General features: G+C 52.0%; 5 protein-coding genes across 5 annotated transcripts, besides 1 other annotated feature; 3 read left to right on the top strand and 2 right to left on the bottom strand.

Annotated features, from left to right (window-relative positions):
- Positions 1 to 784: 784 nt before the first annotated feature.
- Positions 785 to 3,454, bottom strand: PODANS_5_5970 (uncharacterized protein; the record flags this gene model as incomplete). Its single annotated transcript, XM_001929736.1, has 6 exons — positions 785 to 2,450; positions 2,505 to 2,584; positions 2,634 to 2,742; positions 2,795 to 2,807; positions 2,879 to 3,260; positions 3,341 to 3,454. The coding sequence occupies 6 exons, from the start codon at positions 3,452 to 3,454 to the stop codon at positions 785 to 787; spliced, it is 2,364 nt and encodes a 787-aa protein (XP_001929771.1).
- A 2,118-nt stretch (positions 3,455 to 5,572) lies between these two features.
- PODANS_5_5960 (uncharacterized protein) lies at positions 5,573 to 6,040 on the top strand (the record flags this gene model as incomplete). Its single annotated transcript, XM_001929735.1, has 3 exons — positions 5,573 to 5,622; positions 5,686 to 5,865; positions 5,923 to 6,040. 3 exons carry the CDS (start codon positions 5,573 to 5,575, stop codon positions 6,038 to 6,040), a joined length of 348 nt encoding a protein of 115 aa, XP_001929770.1.
- Positions 6,041 to 6,516: 476 nt separating this feature from the next.
- On the top strand, positions 6,517 to 8,581 carry PODANS_5_5950 (uncharacterized protein; the record flags this gene model as incomplete). Its single annotated transcript, XM_001929734.1, has 3 exons — positions 6,517 to 6,724; positions 6,796 to 6,843; positions 6,912 to 8,581. The coding sequence occupies 3 exons, from the start codon at positions 6,517 to 6,519 to the stop codon at positions 8,579 to 8,581; spliced, it is 1,926 nt and encodes a 641-aa protein (XP_001929769.1).
- Positions 8,582 to 8,970: 389 nt separating this feature from the next.
- Positions 8,971 to 9,140, bottom strand: a tRNA (tRNA-Ser).
- A 6,850-nt stretch (positions 9,141 to 15,990) lies between these two features.
- PODANS_5_5940 (uncharacterized protein) lies at positions 15,991 to 17,828 on the top strand (the record flags this gene model as incomplete). Its single annotated transcript, XM_001929733.1, has 6 exons — positions 15,991 to 16,067; positions 16,129 to 16,222; positions 16,280 to 16,370; positions 16,442 to 17,267; positions 17,529 to 17,698; positions 17,803 to 17,828. 6 exons carry the CDS (start codon positions 15,991 to 15,993, stop codon positions 17,826 to 17,828), a joined length of 1,284 nt encoding a protein of 427 aa, XP_001929768.1.
- A 652-nt stretch (positions 17,829 to 18,480) lies between these two features.
- On the bottom strand, positions 18,481 to 20,417 carry PODANS_5_5930 (uncharacterized protein; the record flags this gene model as incomplete). Its single annotated transcript, XM_001929732.1, has 2 exons — positions 18,481 to 20,258; positions 20,393 to 20,417. The coding sequence occupies 2 exons, from the start codon at positions 20,415 to 20,417 to the stop codon at positions 18,481 to 18,483; spliced, it is 1,803 nt and encodes a 600-aa protein (XP_001929767.1).
- Between the last annotated feature and the right edge of the window lie 896 nt (positions 20,418 to 21,313).

The raw sequence follows: 21,313 nt of genomic DNA, 5'->3' as shown, positions 1-21,313 counted from the left end.
TGTGGCCGTCGTCAGGTCATTCGCTTCGTCGCCGGATGCCTCAACAAAACCTCGCTTCTAGCGTATATGACATAAAATCAAGAGTGTGAAAATGCGGGAAGAAACCACAATAACCAAAGTGGAAGAGACCTCAGCCAACCGCGCATGCATCAAGGGAATTGGACGGATGCGCGATGGACCCTACCTCATAATCCAACATGCTGACAGCTGCACGGCGATAAGGATAACGGTTGGTTTGGCATTTGATCAACCCGATAAATGCATAATATGAAAAATGGCTCTTGCCGGCCGGCATCTTCGCCAATATGTAGCGGAAAGTCAGGTAAGGATATCCAACCCAAAAAAATAAATTATTTAACAACGTGCGGCCCCCACGTTGGTGCATCTTCGCCAAAATTAGTAGCATAAGGCTGATACAACACATGACGACATTTCAAGATATTACAACGGGTAGTTTTCTTCAAATCTTCATTCATCGTACGTAAATGATAGCGATACACCAGCGGTATACTTACACCAAAGAACGCGGTGTTCCCTCAACTCCAAATGTATACCGGTGAAATTCCAGATTCCACACAAACCATTGAACAACAGCCCAGACACCAGATTCATATAAATGACAAGTACCATTGAAATGCAAGGCCATGACTATACATACAAAAGGAAACAGTTGCTGCGGTTACGCCAATTCCCATAGTTCCAGAAGCCGCCGATCTTTCCTGTCGGCCCTCACACCACCATTCTCATTCTCCGATTCATGACGCACGTCACATTTTGGGGTATTTTAGTTCTTGGTCTTCTTGGCCATGGTGTTGAGAGCGGAACCGTTCTTGAACCACTCAATCTGGGCCTCGTTGAAGGTGTGCGAGAGGGGGATCTCGAAAGCCTCACCGTTGGCGGGCTTGACACGGAGAGTGATGGGCTTGCCAACAGCAAGCTCAGTGCAGAGGATGTCGACCTTGTCATCGGGGTTGATCCTGTCGTAGTCGGCGGGGTCGGAGAAGGTGAGAGGAAGCATACCCTGCTTCTTGAGGTTGGTCTCGTGGATACGAGCGAAAGAGCGGGTGATGATGGCGAGACCACCAAGGTGGCGGGGCTCGAGAGCGGCGTGCTCACGAGAAGAACCCTCACCGTAGTTCCAATCACCGATAACGACCCAACGGATGCCCTTGGCCTTGTAGTCACGGGCAACAGCGGGGACGGCATCCCACTCACCAGTGGTGAAGTTCTTGATCTTGTTGGCCTCACCGTTGGCAGCGTTGATGGCACCAATCAACATGTTGTTGGAGATGTTGTCGAGATGACCACGGTACTTGAGCCAAGGACCGGCCATGGAAATGTGATCGGTGGTGGTCTTGCCCTGGGCCTTGATGAGGATGGGCATGTCAGTGGCATCCTTGCCATCCCAAGCGTTGAAGGGAGAGAGGAGCTGGAGACGGTCGGAGGTGGGGGAGACCTGGACAGTGACGTTGGCACGGTCCTTAGGGGGGGCCTGGTAGGTGTCCTGGCCGGGGTCGTAGCCTCTCTCGGGGAGACCGTTGCCGGTGGGAGGAGAGAGCTTGAAGTCCTTGCCATCCTTGTCCTTCAGGGTATCGGTGAGGGGGTTGAAGGAGAGAGAGCCGGCAATGGACATGGCGACGACGAGATCGGGGGAGGTGACGAAGGAGTGAGTGGCGGGGTTACCATCGTTACGGCCGGTGAAGTTACGGTTGTAGGAAGAGATGATGGAGTTGGCCTCGCCCTTCTTCACGTCCTGGCGATCCCACTGACCAATGCAGGGGCCGCAAGCGTTGGCAAGAACGACACCACCGAACTCCTCGAAGGTCTGGAGCTGGCCATCACGGGCAATGGTGGCGCGAATCTGCTCGGAACCGGGGGTGACGGTGAAGAGAGCCTTGGACTTGATGCCGTGGTTGAGGGCATCGCGGGCGATGGAGGCGGCGCGGGACATATCCTCGTACGAGGAGTTGGTGCAAGAGCCGATAAGACCGACCTTGACCTCATCGGGCCAGTTGTTGGCCTTGGCAGCCTCGGCGAACTTGGAGATGGGGGTAGCAAGATCGGGAGTGAAGGGACCGTTGATATGGGGCTCGAGCTCAGAGAGGTTGATCTCGATGAGCTGGTCGTACTCGGCACCGTCATCCTGACGGAGCTCCTTGGCGTAAGAGCGGGCGAAGTCACCGATCTCGGTACGCTTGGTGGCCTTGAGGTAGTCGTACATGCGGTCGTTGAAGGGGAAGAGGGAGGTGGTGGCACCAATCTCAGCACCCATGTTGCAGATGGTACCCATACCAGTGGCAGACAAGCTGTCGACACCAGGGCCGAAGTACTCAACGATGGCACCAGTGCCACCCTTGACGGTGAGAATGCCAGCAACCTTGAGAATGATATCCTTGGGAGAAGTCCAGCCAGAGAGAGAGCCAGTCAGCTTAACACCGATAACCTTGGGACTATGAAAATGTTAGCGCTGCGCACATTTTAAGATTTACGCTAAAAGCACTTACGCCTTCAACTCCCAGGGGAGGTTGGCCATAACATCGACAGCGTCAGCACCACCGACACCAATGGCAGCCATACCGAGACCCTATTTCCTGTCAGCGCCTGATTTTCTTTCGCCATCGCATTCAACTTACACCAGCGTTGGGGGTATGGGAGTCAGTGCCGATAAGGAGACCACCGGGGAAAGCATAGTTCTCCAAAAGAATCTGATGAATGATACCAGAGCCGGGCTTCCAGAAACCGCTATAATCATGTCAGTAAATCGTTCTCGATGGCAGGAATACGCATATGTTACATGTTATATTTAGCTGTTTACATATGTTAGTATATTGTTCTAAACCAAGTTGAAAGAAGTGCTGAGAGCACAGGGAGAACATACCGCAAGCAGAGGCAAGGAAGTCGTAGACCTCCTTGTTGATACCAACAGCGCGAGCCAAATCCTTCTCACCACCCTGCTGAGCCTCAATCAAGTGGTCGCAGTGGACGGTAGTGGGGTTGGCGACGGAGGGCATGCCGGCGGACATGAACTGAAGGATGGCCATCTGGGCGGTAGCATCCTGGCAGGCAACGCGGTCGGGGCGAAGTCTGAGGTAGGAGACACCACGCTCGATCTCCTGTCCATGGGGATCGTCCAAGTGGGAGTAGAGAATCTTCTCGGCATAGGCGAGAGGGCGGTTGAGTCTGGAACGGACAATGGCGAGGTTCTCAGACATCTTCTTGTAGTTGATGAAGTTGCCCTCCTCCCAGTTGTTCTGCTTGACCTGTTTGCGCGAGCATGTGTCAGATAAGCCATGATCACCAGTGCTTCCCAGGTTGTCGTCCCAGCCGGTCGAGTGCTCACCTTCTTGTCAAGGGCAGAGTCGGAGACGGTAGCCATGGTGCGCCGGAGGCCCAGGCTCGCGCTGCCCACAGCGCGGCTCCGGGCAGCGCCCAGGAGCTGACGAGTAGCCATCATCTTGCCTTACGATCAGCTCGGTGAGCGCAGCTTCACAGAGTCAATTGAGGTAGAAGGTGTTGACGTTGCAAACCAGGTGGCTTCTGGAGGAAGAGAAGAGCGAAAAAGTGGAGGAGAATTTAAAAAGATAGCAAGAAACTCGCAAGGAGGGATTTTAGGTCATAAGTGGCAACCGGAGGACCTGTTGCTGGAGCTGCTGCCACCGTCATAGCCGAGAAAGTATCTCGTCCGGATGGAGACCTGCCAGCTGGCCAATCAGAACCCCGCCGATTATGCTCTCCCGCATTGTGGGGGAGCACTGGATCGCAGGACATGACATCGCTGCCAGCTCGAATCAGGTTAGCCCTCTCCCCAATCCCTTCCCCTTATGGCTGTTCTTTTTCCGATCAAAGCCGCGTGAGTGGTCTATGTCGCATGCCCAGCCCTTATTGCTGCTATCTGTCTATGAGTCCTGAATTGTTACCACTGTCTTTGATCCCGTTGCCGTGGCCTGGGGGACGCCAAGCACGAAGAGACATTGGGCGACCACGGGCACACACACACGACAAAACAACACCAGGGTTTCCGGGTTGGCACCCTGAGAGACTAGCGAGAGGAGGCTGCAGCTGCGAGCGGTACCTGGCCTCGCAGACGCTTGCTCTGTTGCCAATGAGGGGCAGGGATATCGGATGAAGGGTAACGACAGCACCTAGACTCCGACCGACGCGAGCACGAATAGCCGAGGCAGCGACCTGTTTCCCTCCTGATCTCTAGAGGTATTGGCTACGGAGACAACAAAGAGCTTCGAAGCTCCTCTCAATCAAATATGGAATTTCGACTCCCTCAAGCTTCACAGGGGTTGTGGTTGTTTCAAGCCGGAGCTTACGACCGGGGTATCTGAGGCTTGGGGGTGCTACGGTGCTGATGACATGTGCTGCAGCTGATTCATGTGCCTCTCAAGCCGCCAACAAGCGCTGGGCAAGATCACAGCCTCTCCTGAAATTATCATAAGCTGACATTGGGACAGGAGCTCTTCTGATGAGCTTCATTTCCATCACGGCGAAATCCCGCAGCATTTTCCGCCGGTCACCGAGCTCGAATCCATTCCCAAGTTCCCCACGTGGGGTCTTCTTCAAAGATTCTAGCCAATGCCGGGGATGGTATAACCAATCACCGACCACTTCTACACAACTTGTAGGACACATAGAACAAATATTTGAGGATGGGAGACTGTTTCCGCAGCTCCAAGCGTCTTGTACATCGTTCACTGACACAGCGCTATGAAGAGGAGACAGACGGCACGCTTGCGTCAAAGCCTGTCAACTATGGGCGGCATCTCGAAAAAACGCGGGGTGACACGCGATAAGAGCCTCTCGCCAACCCTGCAAGGCTAAAAAAGTGACGCAACAACCCCGTTGATCACAACCCCGCATGCCGTCTGGTATAAAGAGCACCGGCCGCCACAACGACACCGGTATATCCGTCGGTGCACCGGGACAGCCTCATGAGCGCAGCTGTCCTCACAGCCAGCTAGTTGTGCTGTTTGGAGGTTCCTGACGGGTTCGGCATCTGGTGGGATCCGAAACGGGTCTCCCGGTTTCGTGGAGCGGGTACTTTAAACGTTATGGCGCCAAAATATCAAGAGGTCTTGGCGCGCGGGCACAAGGAAAGCTGCCATGAAATTTTCTGCTGACCTGGAGACCTGAAAGTGGGGCCACCCGGGGCCTTGCCGGCTCGGCCTTTGAACCGCTCGGCGGAGACATGGAGATTCGAGGGCGATAATCCTGTAGCTCCGGTGGCCGCTCAGCGTCGGAATGGCGACGTTTTTTTGAGCTGAGGCGACAATTTTAGACGTGGCGATGTCTTCTGAAGGTGAATGTCAAAATTGCGAATATTTCACTTTCAAGAATGCGGCTCCAAAAGAACGTCGTTGAAATGTTCGGACATAACGGCGCCCCGCCAAAAAGCTCGGGCCATATCTAGCTGTACCACAGAAAAATGTTACTGCCAAAATCTTGCCCCACGTTCAGAATTGAGAATCGGTGCCAATTGATACCGCCAGCGCCCATCCAGCCCACCACGCATTTGTAACTTGACACTCGTAAAAACAGCCACACAGATCGAAAATCCATCGATAAAATGGGTGTCTTTGCAAAGCGTTCGATGGCCAAGACGAGGCGGAGACGTCGGTGAGTTGTGATGCACAGACCAAAATTACATGAGAACAGGACATCAACTAACACTTCTCACAGCGACCTGGACCAGATTGCCTCTGACATTGCCTCTCCAAGACATCTTGAGCTCTACAAGGAGACCAAGGATGTAGAGGATCTCCCCGGTCTGGGGCAGCACTACTGCATCCCATGCGCCAAGTGGTTCGACACCGAGACCAACCTGACCTCTCACAAGAAGGGCAAGCCTCATAGGAGACAGTAAGCGACATCTCAGCAATGACCTGTAGAGAACAGTCATGCTAACAATTTTGATAGATTGAAGCAGCTCAAGGATGGCGCTTTCACTCACAAAGAGGCGAACGCTGCTTCGGGTCTCGGGGTGGACAACGGTCCTGTGAAGCCCAAGATGGACATGGAGATCGATATTGCTTAAAGGCATGTTCATTTTCAGTTCCATTCATAATCTTCATCAGTTCCAGCTACGGTACGCTTATGCGGTTCGGATCGAACAAAGACTAGGGCAAGGCGTTGTATACGGAGGTTCATTTTTGGCGTTGGTTTCGAGAAAAATACTTGGCTTTTCCTTTGCATTGTATGGAGAGATATATACCACAGGTCGCATTATCTACTTGGGCCGCTCAGAAGGGATGAAGACACTAGCAAATTCGATATTAGGTCGCTCGAGTTGACCACATATCCGCTCGGAGACTTGAGGTTATAGACATGCAATTATAGGTGCTACGTCCTGACTCGGATAAGTGCATATTAGAGACTTGCAAGTCCCAAAACTCAAACTTGGCTTCCGTGGCTCGCCCCACTCTTTCCAGACATCCATGCAGCCTGCAGCAAGGCGAACGTGAAATTGTTAGCGCCTAGTTCATCGCCTTCAGCCTTTCGTCGTCGCAAGTGATGAGCTCGCCATGGTCCTTACTCCTGCAACACGTCTCTCGTAAGAAAACATTGGTACGACAAGTCATGGGAACATCAGCCTTTTCCGCCTTCAACAATGGCAGTTTTGGCACCGTCAGTCAAGCCAATGGCAGCAGTCCTGCTGTAAGCCCCCAACATACTGTCACTGCGATGGGCAGGTGGTCCATCCTCAACAAGCAGCTCCCAGGTTTGTTCGCATTATCTTGAGTGGTCCCTGACTGAGTCGGAGATGAGTACTAATACCGCGTCGCATCATAGCTGTCGACAAGATCCAGGCGATTCACATCTACGATTTTGATAATACCCGTAAGATATCCCTTGGTGCATCCTCGATATGACATAACCAGTCGCTAACAGAACGCGCTGCGCGCCAGTCTTCAAAACCCCTTTACCCAATCCCAAGATCTGGAACAACCCAACGATAGGCACACTCTCGAACCCCGATGCGTTTGTAAACGGTGGATGGTGGCACGATTCCCGGATTCTCGCCGCGACGGGCGAAGGCATCGCGAAAGAGGAGCCGCGCGCATGGGAGGGATGGTGGAACGAGAAGATTGTCGAGCTCGTCCAACTGAGCACACAACAAAAGGATGCTTTCTGCGTCCTGTTGACCGGTCGATCCGAGTCCGGTTTCAGTGAACTGATTAAGCGGATAGTAAAGAGCAAGGGTCTCGAGTTCGACATGGTTTGTCTCAAGCCCGCCGTCGGCCCTGATAACCAGCATTTCACCAGCACACTCGACTTCAAGGAGAAATTTCTCAGAGCTTTGATGGAAACATACAGACATGCGGAGGAGATTCGTATCTACGAAGACAGAATAAAGCACGTCAAGAGCTTTCAGACTTTCTTGGCGAACTTCAACGAGCAACAGAATACCTCGCCGACGAGAGGCCCGATCAATGGGGAAGTGATTCACGTGGCAGACATGGCAGCCTATCTCGACCCGGTGGTGGAAGTGGCCGAGGTTCGGTCCATTATCAAAGATCACAACGCGTCACTGACCAAAAGACGACGCGGCTCCCGAGGCGAGCGCTGGGTGATCAAAAGACAAGTTTTCTGGACGGGGTATCTAATCTCTAGCGCCGACACGCGACGGTTGCTGGACCTGATGCCAATCCCCAACTTTCCCGACAGCGAGATTAAGCTGCATGCTAATAACATCATGATTTGCCCTCGTCCTTGTCCGGAGGATCTGCTCCGGAAAGTCGGTGGTTGGGGCAAGAGGATGAGCTGGCAAGTCAGTGGCACGGCTTGCTTTGAAGACAACGTCTGGGCTGTTTCTCTGAAGCCTGTCCCTGCAGACGCGTCATACCACACTGGAAACCCGGTCCCGCTGGTCGTCCTCGCCCTCAGGAGGGGCGCGAGACACGCGGATGCCGCAAAGATTCAGCACTGGAAGCCGGTTTCTCCGGAGCAGGCGTTTGTGTTTGAGACAAAGGTTGCCGAGAAAGTGCTGCTGCGCATTGATGGGACGAGTCATAGGGAGGGTTCTTACGACGGCGGCTACTTTAGAGGAGCGAAGAGGAAGCATACCGCTCATGAGGATGATTTCCGGTCGAGACAGGGGAACCATCACCACCATCCTCCGACTGGTCCTGGTGGCGGTGGGAGGAATTTCAATAGCAATAATAACAACCAAAATAACTTTCCACAGGTCAGTCGGGGAGGGAATCGGGGAGGTGGCGGTGGTTTTGGTCGGGGTGGTGGAAGAGGAGGTGGTGGGAACTTCAGGGGCCAACGCGGAGGGGCTCCTAAGGGGGCCCGCGGCGGTCGTGGTGGGGGAGACAGGGGAGGTCATCACACTCATCACTACAAGTCGCTTGACGATGTTGGCGGGAGAGATAGCCAGGGAGGGTTTGCAGCCATGTACGAGGATACACAGCAGCCTATCCCCAAGGGGCCCTCGAATCCCTCTAACCCTGGATTCTACCATGCGAATAATCAGCAAAATAACAAGTCGAATAATAACGGTGGGTATCAAGGCGGCGGCGGCGGGGGAGGTTATCAAGCTGGGGGAGGTGACGGGGTAGGAAATTATTACTGAAGAGGTTTGGGTTGAAGAAATATTCATGTTGGTATGTATCTGTACCTGGAAAATGCTGTACATCTCTAGCGCATCGTTTCCAGTTTGTTGTCATTACTTGGGCATGGAGTAAGTATGGGCCTGGCATTCATGATTACGTGGGGTATGAATTGGAGTTTTGTTTCCTCGGAGGCTAAGGAACGCAAGAAAAGAGGCATGCATGCCGGGAATACCTACTGATGTAAGTTTTAGCTAGCTAGCGTTTTCGTATTCCTATTGTAAATATACATTTGCTGAAGTCTTCGGGCGTTTGCGCGGTCATATCATTGCCGATAACATAATCAAAGCAGGTGAAATATGAAAAAGAGTCAATGATTTGTCTCTATGCTCAACAAAAAGATCTCCTTCATGAGATGGGTGAGGTGTGGAAAAATGCAAAAGATTATCGTCAGCAGTAGGGTTCGAACCTACGCTCCCGAAGGAATTAGATACCTGAATGTAATGGATATTCAAGTCTAACGCATTAGACCACTCTGCCATGCTGACCGATGCTAACTGTTGGTTGATTTGGAAAGAAGAAATGTGGCTCATGTGTGGTACCAACCCCACCTGGACCTCCTTTTTTTTTTCTCCTCAATTTTTTTTTTTGAATTGCACCACCACATAACTTGGGCAGAGAGGCGCCGGTTAATTATGTCCATTCCAATGAATTGCAGACTAAATAAGCCATGGTGGATGCTAAGGTATTCTAACGAGGCGGCAACCTGAGATACCTCAGAAGAGCTAAATGCGTGGGTTTATTCCGTGAATTATGGGGGGGACTTGGTGAGAGTTAAAGACAAGAATATAGTTCTGATTATCGGAAAACAATGAATTATTACATAAACATGAGCCTGGTGCCTACTAATATGATTCAGTTGCACTGTTTACCTTGGGATCGATAGCTGTAAATAACACGACAACGTGCATAGTAAACAAGGGTACAGTCTACTTTGTAAATAAATCTTGAAACTACGAAAGTTGGAGTAACCAGATGAGTCGTGATTGTGTTACCGGAAATGCCACAAGATAGGTACCTTAGTTCCGTATAACTGTCATAAAATGGAGGGACTTTGGCCAAGCAATCTGACGGTGCACTGGGTGCTGTCAACGGTTTCGTGATCTTTAGGTCTTGCGTGGAAGGGGTATTAAAACTAGGATGGTTGGCATATATGGTATATTTATTCATTACATTATACTGCTTTTGATCTTGAAATAGTTAGGCTGCCTCGGTTGGGCTTACAGGAGACTCTCACCGAGTTGGGTAGAACTGATGGCTTGAATGTATATGATGTCGACCACAATAGAACGACTTTTGGCACAGGGCTAGATTTGGGGTTTGAAGATCACTGTGTCAATTATTGGCTGCATTTTATTGCTTAAATATGTTTATGGAAGGTACGATTGGTACACCGACCTGGCTCTTGCCTGGTAAGATCCAGTTAGTGTAAAGAAAAAATTCGCAAGAGGAAGTCACGCTCAACCCGCGGAAATTTGCGACCAGCACTTTCATCATCAACAACCGTATAATTTTATTTTCAATGGGAAATCGGCATAGAAACACCAGCATCCATACCAATGAACCGGGTAGCGAATGTTGGGAGCTGGCACCATCCAAATTCACTCTCCGATTCCTCTCACGTACCTCATATCCAACCATCTCAGAGATGGCTCAATCATCTACCTAGCAAAGTTGAGATGTTATCGACTTCTGGGCTTCGCTTATACTGTGTAAGCATCATCCTGAGCTGCTTACGACTCCCAACGTTAGCTTCCTTCCAGAATATATGAGACCAAATTGTTTTGACTTGGAGGCCGTCTACTCGTGTTCTTCGAAGCGACCAACACAATCCCCGACACTCTTGTGCTGGCTCGCCAAAGCAGCAACAGTATCACCAAGTAGAAAACGCCATCAGCTAAGTTATCCGAATTTGCGATCATGCTCAGATGGCTATCCGTGGCGATGGAAGCAACCTCCATATACCCCCCTTGCCTCTGCCAACGGTCAGCACCCAGTTGACATATGTGGCTGGCGATAATACTGGGAGCTCATCGTCTCACCTCCAACCAGAGCATCCGCTGCCTGAGCACTCGGATCGAGGATCTGACTCCCGTCAAAACTCCCCGGCCTGAGGTTTCACCCAGCATAGAGGGTGAGCTGATAGTCAAGTCAACTGAGTTTACTGAGGAGGAGATTATGTGATGGGCCTTGACCAGCACGATATTTACTACTTCGGACGATCTATACTAGTTCCGAGGACCATCCACAGAACACAGACAGAAAGCTTCTACAAACAGCTAATTAGGGGCAAGGCTGTTCTCTGCGGCATCGATGTGTCTAACATGTCCCCTATAGTTCTCATAGGCGCCAAGATCAACAAGGAAAGTATCGAGAAGCATGTCAAATCGGACCGGATTACCGGAAAGAACTCTGGTCTCGCCAAACTGAATTGTGTGTCTGGACAACGGACAGACTACTTGATCCCGATGGTAGAGTACTGGCGAAAGGACGCCCTCGAGAAGACCAAGCGATTCCTCCTGTATGTGTTGCGCAAGCAGTGGTCTACAGAAGACACAGACTTTTACACGACAAGAGATCGGTGATACCCAGCGTGTTTTACTGGAACGTGGTGGAAAGAGTGAGGCGTCAGTCGTAGCATATCTCAAGCATGAAGACAACGAGTATCGTGCGGTCTATGAAATGAACCCCGATGTCGAAATCGGGAATATCGTCAAGCCCTCGCCGGACTCATTCTCCTGCTTCCAGTTTTCGACCATATCAACAAACAAATCTGGCAAGTTGTCATTGAGACCCTTAATAAGCTCAGAGATGCCAACCCGATGCATCTGATGTACCCCGCAATGGTGGTTCAACGGCTCTACCGGTACCAGTACTTCTTCGCAGAAGAGGAGTTTGGGATTGAACTACGATTTTCGAGCAGTGCAGAAGGGAACGATGGGAAGTTTAAACCTCTCCGGTCTCGGCTTGAAGACTTCTTGGTTCTCGGCCATTAGCATGTAGCCGTACATCAACTGGCACAGTCAGCCTGGTGGTTACATCCATTTCAGCATTATTCCGAAACCTGGAAGGCCGAGGCACATATCCCGCACCCGAGTAGTATTCCTGAGCCCGAAAGGACTCAGGTCCGTAATGCTGCAAGGGCAACGGCAACTGGGGAAGACGTCCAAAACTCTACGTGACAGATCACTGACGGGCACGACCTGCATGAGACCATGTATGTTTTGGACAACCAAAACGGCCGTGAGATGATGATTGCGTACGATATGATGAAGCCAGTTCAATTCGAAGACCTCATCTACGAACCAGCGCCAGATGCTCATTGAGAAGAGTTCACGCGGCCCCTCAGAAGACATTTTGTCATAACTCCAAGCCCGGCCATCTCATGAGGCTCACCGACTATATTTCAAGGTATGTCAGCTATCGTTTGAGGCGCAGTAACTATCTTTTAAGATACATTAGCTCGCTTCGCAGGCACACCGACTGTTGTGCAAGGCCGAGGCACTGCTTCTCAACAAATGGTCAATACGGTAACCGCGCGTCAGGGTTGATTGCACCTATGTCTCTTGTCGGTACAGAGGAGCGTGGTTGACGCTGTTATGAGGTCTGGGATTATATCGACACTGACGTCCACCAAGAACCAGACTGCGGACGCAGACCCGATCACTACGTCAACAGTCTTAGGGACGTCAAATTGATGTGGAAGGGCCTCGAGGGCGTAACCTCGAAACATCAGCCCAGTTGCTCTAAAATGACACAGACTAACTCTACACCCCAGGATGGAGCCCCCAGACGAGAGGTGGAAAGGCGATGCCCACCAGGGCAAGATTACCAAAGCAACATTTGTAGCAGCCTTTGGAAGATACCCTGAGGTACGATAACAAAATCTTACCAGTTGCTGGTAGCTTTATGGCAACGCCATCGACTCCTCCGGAATGGACCAGAGGTGCCGGATGATATTTGGCGGTTACTATCTACCTGATTCTGGATCATCCAAAGTAGTGCTTGATATCACTAGGAGGCTTCACGCAAGGTTCTGGATGCAATTAGACGGCTTTTTTGACAAGGTCGTCGGCCAGATCAAAAAAGAGATTTGTTGGATGGGAAGAAAGAGTTGTTGCTCAGGAAGAAGACTGGGTAATTACAAAGAAAGATAGAGGGAAGAAGGGGAAGGATGGGGTGGAACGTAATCCTTGGTTTCTGTGTATACCTCATGTATTTTCATGTATTGGTGCTGTTACTTCCATGGCTGTTTTTAATTTTTTCCTAAAGGTTTAGCTTTTTGGTCCAAGTGTATCGTAAACGGATTGGTAGTCTTTAGAGAGACCTAAGCAAGGTGCCAACGCATCCTACTATTAGAGTTGACGATTATAGATCGTGAGCATGAATGGACGGCTGCTTGTACTGGTCACCGCGTTGGTGCGATATCATGTTTGTGTCATACTACCACCCCCTTCGTCTGCTTCTGATATTGCTTGTCAAGTAGTCAAGGTCTATATGTGAGACATGCGCATTGCAGCACCTATACCCTCCCCCTACAAACTCACCTTACCCACCCCCATGACCAACATTTGGGTGGTCAGGAAGGGGGGCAGTGCTGAAGTCTGTTGGTTGCCGAGATAGAGCCAGAGTCAGATCTGACGTTGATGTGGGAGTATGAGTAGCTAGCTGACGAGTAGGAAAGTAGGCTATGGCCTTTTGCATCTCCGATGGGGCATTGTAAACCAAGATGGTCAGCTGCGTGCTACCCCGGATTTTGCCTGTAGTGCCCGTCTGAGCATTACCACCGGAGGTAACCAGCCTAGAATTAGAACGAAGAAAACTTGATTTAAAACCGGATCAGGGACCGAGAAGGAGGATCCGGCAGGGTGGTAGCCAGCGGGAGAAGTGTGGCGCATGCTCCCCGTTCACCCCGGGCCGGGTGCTCCCAGGGATCTTGTAGCATTACATGATGCACATCCAGCTGTCATCCTCGGGAGCTAACTTGTTTTGCTTTGATGGTGGAGTGGAGAGAGTGTTGCTTGAGGCTTCTTGGGGACAAAAGGGCCGTTTAAGGCCTCCTCCTGGGTTTCTCCATCCACCGTTTTTGTCATTAACGCTGTGGGGAAACGTTGCACAGCCCTCGTTCGCCGTCTGAGACGGGGAGGGAGGGCCATCTAAGACATTCAGGGACCAGTACCTTGTGAGGCTTGAAGCTTCTCTGCGCTAGTTTGTAGTCTTGGATGCTGAATGGCTCGGAGAAACACAAGGTTGTAGTCTGTGAGTGTGTGGCTGCCATGCCACAGCTCCGTTGTTTTACATAGGGCTGTGCAAGAGCGTGTGGATGAGCATCTATGTTTCATCCGGGCTGGCGGGTATTTTATATCAGCGAGGGTGCATGACCACGATGCAATGAGTGCTATGCAATGCCATGTTCTGATGTGACTTCGGCCTGCCCTCGATTGGTTGGGGATTCTTGGAGTTGGGCTGTTAGATATATCGAGATTCTGGACCTCTCAACTCTTTGCGTTATTATGAAAGCGAAAAGTGGCATCCGCGTGTTGAGACGTCTCATCTCGAAACGAAATCTCGCTCCCGCCAAAGAAGACAGAAAATGCTCCCACGCGTGGTTATCGAGATGGCGTTTCTGAGAGCTCGTTGGAGGATGGAGATTGGAGGTTGGAGGTTTGATATGGCCCAAGCTCGTCTGCAAGCCCCCTGCTGGTAGCTGAGTCGTGAGTGGTCCACGGGGGCTGTTCAGCAGCTCCACACTGACGATTTCGAGGATCCAGCCAATGGAACCTGCCGGTGAAGACCGGAGCTAATCCAACTTAGGCGTCATACATCAACGCCAATGTACATCTCGAACGACATGTCTTCGTGGGGACTGGGAGAAAGCGGGAAGTCGATGGCGAGCAAAATCCCTTCATGGCCCAATGGTGTCTGGAAGCGGATGTGGCGGCTTGCTAAAGGGTTAGTGGTGTCCGGGGCTGCATGTGCACCGCCGGCACTTGGAGCACAATATCTCGGCGGGGATCCCTATTTCAGTGTAATTTGTGTGATGATGCAGGACGTGCTGGGAAAGGTCTGAACATGAGGTGCTTCCTCGGTCAACTGATCGAGATGGTGAGAGAAATTGAAGGCTGTGGTGAGGGAACTTTGACTCCGGCATGCGTGGGGGGTGCCATATCCCGAAACTGTTAATTGAAGTCTTCTGAGGTCGATGATGATTCGGAGGAGAGGCTCCTCTTGGATAGCACCCCCGAGAGATCTAAAGTTAAATTCAGCTAGGGCCTATGGGCAACGCTTTAATTGTCCGGTAGCTGATAGACTTTGTGATAAGGTAGCGACCTAAGCATGCACAGCTGAAAACGGATAGCCTCGACGAACCAAGTGGCGCGTAACGTGCCCGCGGCGCATGTACAGGAAAGGGGCAAACCGTTCCAGAGAGCGTCTTCTGGATGGGGATTGGGAATTCCTGGAAGTCTGGAGATTGAATGAGACATCAGTCATGGCGATGATGGAATGAGGGGCAGTCGGCAGCCTGGCAGCAGTCGGTGGTTTCTTGTCCTAACGCAGTCGACCCTCGGAACTCCACGTGCTTGGCAGTGATCAGCATGAACCCTGCACGGCTAGCCCTGTGCCCAATCGAAGATCTAGATTGCCCGCAACCAGCCATCATCAACCCCACCCCGGTCTTGACTTGTCCACCTGCTCGCCTCACCTGGCTTTGCTGTGTTGTGCTGTGGTTGTCAGCACGTTGGCCAGACTCTTTTTCTCACTCGAGTAGCTCAAAGCTCTCTCCCCTCTCCCCGCCGCAATCGCCGCTCAATCAACGTTTGCCCTCGTCCCAACTGCGCTTGCTAAACGACGCTTTCCGTAGTTCCTCCGTTCCTCGTCCGTACCCCGAATCCGAATCCCAAGCTGCAAGTAAGTCGATGTGAACTGCCCTTGTCCTGTCCTTGACCGCTCCGTCGGGAGCGCTCCGGGTCCTTTACCGTCCTTCGTCGTATCGCTAGACGCTTGATCCCGCACGCCACATCTTGCCTCGGAGGGGCTCAGCGCATGCTCATGCGAATGAATTGCTGCGGCTTGCTAGACATCAACATTGACAACCCTCGCGATTACCGAACCCTTTCCCCTCCACCCCCTGTCCCCGTACTTCCACGCCAAGAAGGGGTACCTTTCCAACGCGTCTGTCCCGGAATTTTTTTTTTTTGGAAGGAGCATATTTAACTTTGTTGACGACCTGCCCAGAGCTCTTTTGCTCTCTGCTCTCCCAGTCCACAGATACACACCGACGCCGCGTCCTTTGCCGCTCGACCAAGGCCTGTTGGCCGCCCGCCGATAACAACAACCCCTCCCTCTGTTTCCCTTTTGCTTTCCTGAAAGAATGTCTGGGTTTCCTGGTGCCGGTTATGCGGGAGGATACGCTCCTCCGCCGCAACAGCAGTATGCTGGCTACTACCCGTACGGCCTTTACACCCGCGTCTTCAAAACTCGACCGTCTTGACTGACATGGGCCTCACAGTCCCCAGAACTACGGTTACCAGCAGGCCCCTCCACCGCAGGGCCAATATGGCTACCAACAACCTCCGCCAGGCCAGCAATATGGCTATCAGCAGGTGTGTTCTCCGTTGGCCTGGATCAGAGGATCTTGAAGCTAAATACATATGGTATAGCCGCCTCCACAAGGCTACCACCAACCCCCACCGCAACAGCAACCACCGCAACAGCAACCACCGCAACAACAACCACAATACGGACGACCGAGTGAGTGGAACCGGCGATTGGGTCCCAAGTGAGGGAGACATATATACGCACATTGCTAAACAAAACATCAGACATGCCGACCGTAAACTCGAACTCCTATGTTCACGGGAACCACGGTGCCCCTCCTCCGCCACCCCAAGCTCCTCAGCACTTTGGATATGGTGCTCCGCAAGGCTATGCCTTCCAGTACTCACAATGTACAGGGAAAAGGAAAGCTCTACTGATCGGAATCAACTACTTCTCGCAACGCGGCCAGCTTCGTGGGTGTATCAATGACGTTAGGAACATGTCCTCGTATCTGGTGGAAAGATTTGGCTACAAGCGAGAGGATATGGTCATTCTTACGGACGACCAGCAGAACCCCATGAGCCAACCGACCAAACAGAACATATTGAGGGCTATGCATTGGCTCGTCAAGGATGCTCGCCCTAACGACTCCCTTTTCTTCCATTACTCTGGTCACGGTGGTCAGACGAAGGATCTTGATGGTGACGAGGAGGACGGATATGACGAGGTCATCTACCCGGTCGACTTCCGGCAAGTCGGGCACATCACGGATGACGAGATGCACAGAATCATGGTGCGCCCACTACAAGCAGGCGTTCGCTTGACAGCCATCTTCGACTCGTGCCATTCCGGAACCGCGCTCGATCTTCCCTACATCTACTCCACCCAGGGTATCCTCAAGGAGCCCAACCTTGCCAAGGAGGCCGGCCAAGGTCTTCTCGGTGTTATTTCCGCCTACAGCCAGGGCGATCTCAGTGGTGTTGCCAGCAATATCATGGGCTTCTTTAAGAAGGCCAGCAATGGCGAAGATGCCCACGCCCGTACCCTCGCGACGAAGACCTCGCGTGCCGATGTTGTCATGTTGTCCGGAAGCAAAGACGACCAGACTTCGTTCGTACCCCCCTTTTTTTCATGATTAACATTCTGTGACACCCATCCCCCTTTTTTGCTTTTCCTATTTGATTTTGCAGGGCCGATTCGGCAGTATCATGCGACGAGACATGGCTTTTTTATTATTTCTATTTTAGTTTCCGTTTGTTGGTCCAGAGTTGCGGCCTTGCTTGGCGTTTGGGGCCGATGAACTCGGTCACCCCTTCACTGGTCACCCATTCCTATCAGCAGCAACCGTTAGCTAACACACACCACCTACAGTGCCGACGCCACGATTGCTTCTCAAGCGACTGGAGCCATGTCCTGGGCCTTTATCAACTCGCTCAAAAAGAACCCCCAGCAGAGCTATGTGCAGCTCCTCAACAGCATCCGCGACGAGCTACAGACGCGTTACACCCAAAAGCCGCAGCTCTCGTGCAGTCACCCTCTTGGTGAGATCGCGCCCTACCTTGTGACTACGTTCAAAGCGCGTCCGGATTGAAGAGAACAAAGTTTTTACTAACCAAAAGGGGATGTGTTTGGGGGAGGTTAACAGATACGAACTTGCTCTTTGTCATGTGAGGACGTTCCTACTAAGATAATAATCACTTGGCATGAAATTGTATATACGATTTGAGGGGTTTTCTTGTATCCCCTTTTGGATGTCACACACAAAAGAAAAAATCTACTGGTGGATTTTTTGGTAGGGAGAAGTCGAAGAATCTTTTGAATATTTGGGATTGTTTTTGATGTATGTCATGGCTTTTATTGTAGGACAGGGATGCAGGAATTATGTGGGGGTTAGTGATATGTTCAGAGGAAAAATGATAAAAATGATGATATGAATTTTGGTTCTTTCTTTCATTTTGGCTGAGGAGTAAAAAGGGTCGCTCGCTAATTGCTACAAGTCTCCTGGGGGTACATATATATGTCTCTCACTTTATAATGTCTGTTGTCTCTTATTTCTTGCCACTTTGACGGTCAAGCAACAAATGTTGGGTTCTCTTTCTTGATCTTGGGGTTTTGACGATGTTGATGACTTATGAAATCCTTTTCACCCTTTTAACATCAGAAATAATGCAACGAGTACACCGAAATGACAGATATGTGGTATCCTGTCCTGAATTCGCTTTCGTACTTTGCTGTCTTTTTTTTAGATCCTTCCATCTGCTACATATATATCCATTAAATTCCCACTTCATCTTATCCTTTCATTTCCAACCCCCTCCCAACCTCAACCACTCATAACCACATCCCCTCCCCCCTGCCCCTTCTCCTCCTCCCTCATCAACCAAGCCATAAGCCCCCAAAGCAGCTGCACCGCCTCGATCCTCTCCTCCACCTTGAAAAAGTCAAACCACTGACTCCTTCTCACCTCAATCTTCCCCCAGCTCCTTCCCCCCCTCTTGTCAATCTCGTTCAAATCCCCCTCTAGCACTTCCAACAACCTGTTTGGCACCCTGACGCGGACAACGCTGATGTGGTGGAATAACCCCGAAATGACAAAAATATCATCATACCCCGCTGCTTTGACCCTTCCGATAGCAGTATACTTTGCCTTTTTGTCCCACGTCGAGTTAGGAGGTTGAACACGGCGGTACGCGTCATAAATAGGGTTTTGCTTTCCGTCTTTGCCCGACTTTGTCTTTAGACGTTTCGAGCTTGAGCCAGAGCTGGAGTTACTTCTTGAGGAGGAGGGGGAAAGCGAAGAATAAGGCCGGCGGGCGAGGGAGCTGGTTATTGATGGTGCCGAGGAAGGAGGGGGTGCTGGCGAAGAGGGAATAGCAGGAGAAGGGGGGACAACAGGGGGAGGAGGGGCATCCTTGTCGCCGAGGATGACGTCGTTGGTTGACTTGGCGGATTGGGCTTCGATTTCCCTTCCTATGGGACCTCCTGGACCGCCTCCCCACCTGGGCTTGGTGGCCCACCAGGCGTTTTCCCCGATGCGTTTCTCTGTTTTCCCTTCGCGAGCGCGGTGCTGGGCTGTGATGAGGGCTGTGATGAGCTCGCGGGAGAGGTCGAGGAGGGATTCCCTGTCTGTTGAGGGGGTTGGTGGGAAGGCGGTGGTGTGCCGGGCTGAGACGGCGGCGAGGGGGCCTTCGACTACACCGGCGCGGGCGGCTTCACGGGTGGTGGGTGAGCGGAAGAGGAATGTGCATCCGGAGGTGAAGTAGGAACTGCGAGACCGGGGGGAAGACTGGTTGGTGGTGATGAGGAGACGGGGTTCGACACGGGGGGAGGTGACGTTGCAGCCAAAGTCGTAGGCTACGAGCTTGAGGAAGGCGGTGACCATGCCGCCGCGGTAGTCGGGGGGCATCTTGTCACCGGAAAAAGTCCTGAAGTATTGGGCTTCCTTGGGGGTGTTGGCATCGTCTTCCTGCTCTTTGGCGTCACTTTCTGCGCCACTGGCAGTTTCTGAAGATGTCGTTTCTGTTGGCTTGGGCCCAGGCGGTGTTGGTTTCGAAGTGTCATCCCAGTAGGGTGTGAACAGCTCGAGGTGACGGTAGAACTCATAGGCATTTCCTAACCGAGCTTGAGGTTGACCTTTGGGGGCGGGCAACCTACGGACGGTCCGGTAGGCGGCATCATTGTCGATAGACAGCTCACGCTTCCGGTCCAGGTAAGTCTGGCAGCCGGGGGACAGTGCGCCATTGTTCAGACGTTTCCTGGTAGATTCATTTTTCAGATGGGCCTCCTCACCTGAGAGAGCATCCCAAGCAGCAAAGTCCGGGATGAAGGACGGGTCTGGGACGAGCTCCTGGGGGGCCGAGTTCGGGATGACGTGCACTCCCAAGGCTTCCAGGTGCGATATGGAAAGGTCAGTTGGCCGCACTATGCTCTGCAGCAACTTCGTAACAGGCTTCCGGGCCCGGCCCTCAGGAGCCGAGTCGGTTTGTTGCTGATCGTCATTCTGGACCTGGAGATAGCATTGGGGAAAGTTGATAGGTGTAGGCGGTGGGATGTCCTCGGGCTTGATGTTGGACAATAACGGTGCGGCAGGAACTAAACCATCTCATCAGAAAAGGCCCAATGAGGATCACTCAGCGGACGTCAACTGCCGCATAAACCTTAAAGAGACGGATGGAAGCTAGCAACTGGGCAGGCAAAGACAACTGGCAACGGTTCTTTCCGCGACGCCATCCGACGCCGTTTGGGTCTGTTTGAACTCATGGCTCATGGACACGGCAGCCGCCGTCAGGTACTAACTAGCTAGCCAGTGCCAGTGCCAGTGCCAGTGCTTCCGACGGACGGAAGGAGCGGTCTCTCTTGTGTCACGCCAAGGGGGAACTGACTTGACTGATGACTGATGACTGACCGTATGGAAAGAGTCGAACGATGATTACTCACTGAGGGTATGTAGACTTCCAAACATTTTGATTACTTAGGTAAGGCTGCTTTGCGGGGGAAGGAAGCGAGGTTGATCAGGAATCGAAACGACAGACGCCTAGGCACAGGGGACCTTAGCTGTTATCGCCGATCAGGTCTGGGCTCACACACAACAGTGTGTGTGTGTGTGTGTGTGTGTGTGTGTGATGGAAGCACAGGAATTCAATTAGAATTGATTACTTCGTAGTCTCTCCTCTACTTCGAGGAAAAGCAGCGGTGGTTCTGGCGGCGGTGGAGAGCTACGAATACACCTTCGGAGGGGCGGGAAGCGGGGGAGTCGACATTCGTTGGCGTTGCATGAGATAGCGTGCCGGACCGAAATGAACCGTGCGTCCACGCAGCCAACGTGATCCGATCCGGGGTCTCGTTCGGCGGTGGGCGAATTCATGTATTATTCCTTGTCTTCCTCAGTTGGGTTCACCTCAAGTTCTTCGTCTCAAACTGCCACGTAAGGCGACGACTGGAAGCACCACCCAACCGCATTCTGCAATCTCCTTTCCGGCCTGAACGGGGATGGCGGCGTGGGGTCCGAAGCTTGGGCTCCGCTTCCCGGGGGTTCGGTCGGACGTGCCCGTTGTCGCGGGACCTCGCGCCATCGCGTTCGCATCAACGACCACAGCTAAACCCAATTGGGGCATTTTGAGCTTGTCAACTGGTGGTGTGGTGGTTCACTGAAGCGG

Source organism: Podospora anserina, chromosome 5 (genome assembly GCF_000226545.1).
Source record: "Podospora anserina S mat+ genomic DNA chromosome 5, supercontig 6".
NCBI lineage: Eukaryota > Fungi > Ascomycota > Sordariomycetes > Sordariales > Podosporaceae > Podospora > Podospora anserina.
The sequence above is the reverse complement of the archived record's forward strand: the minus strand, read 5'-3'. Positions and strand labels throughout refer to the sequence as shown.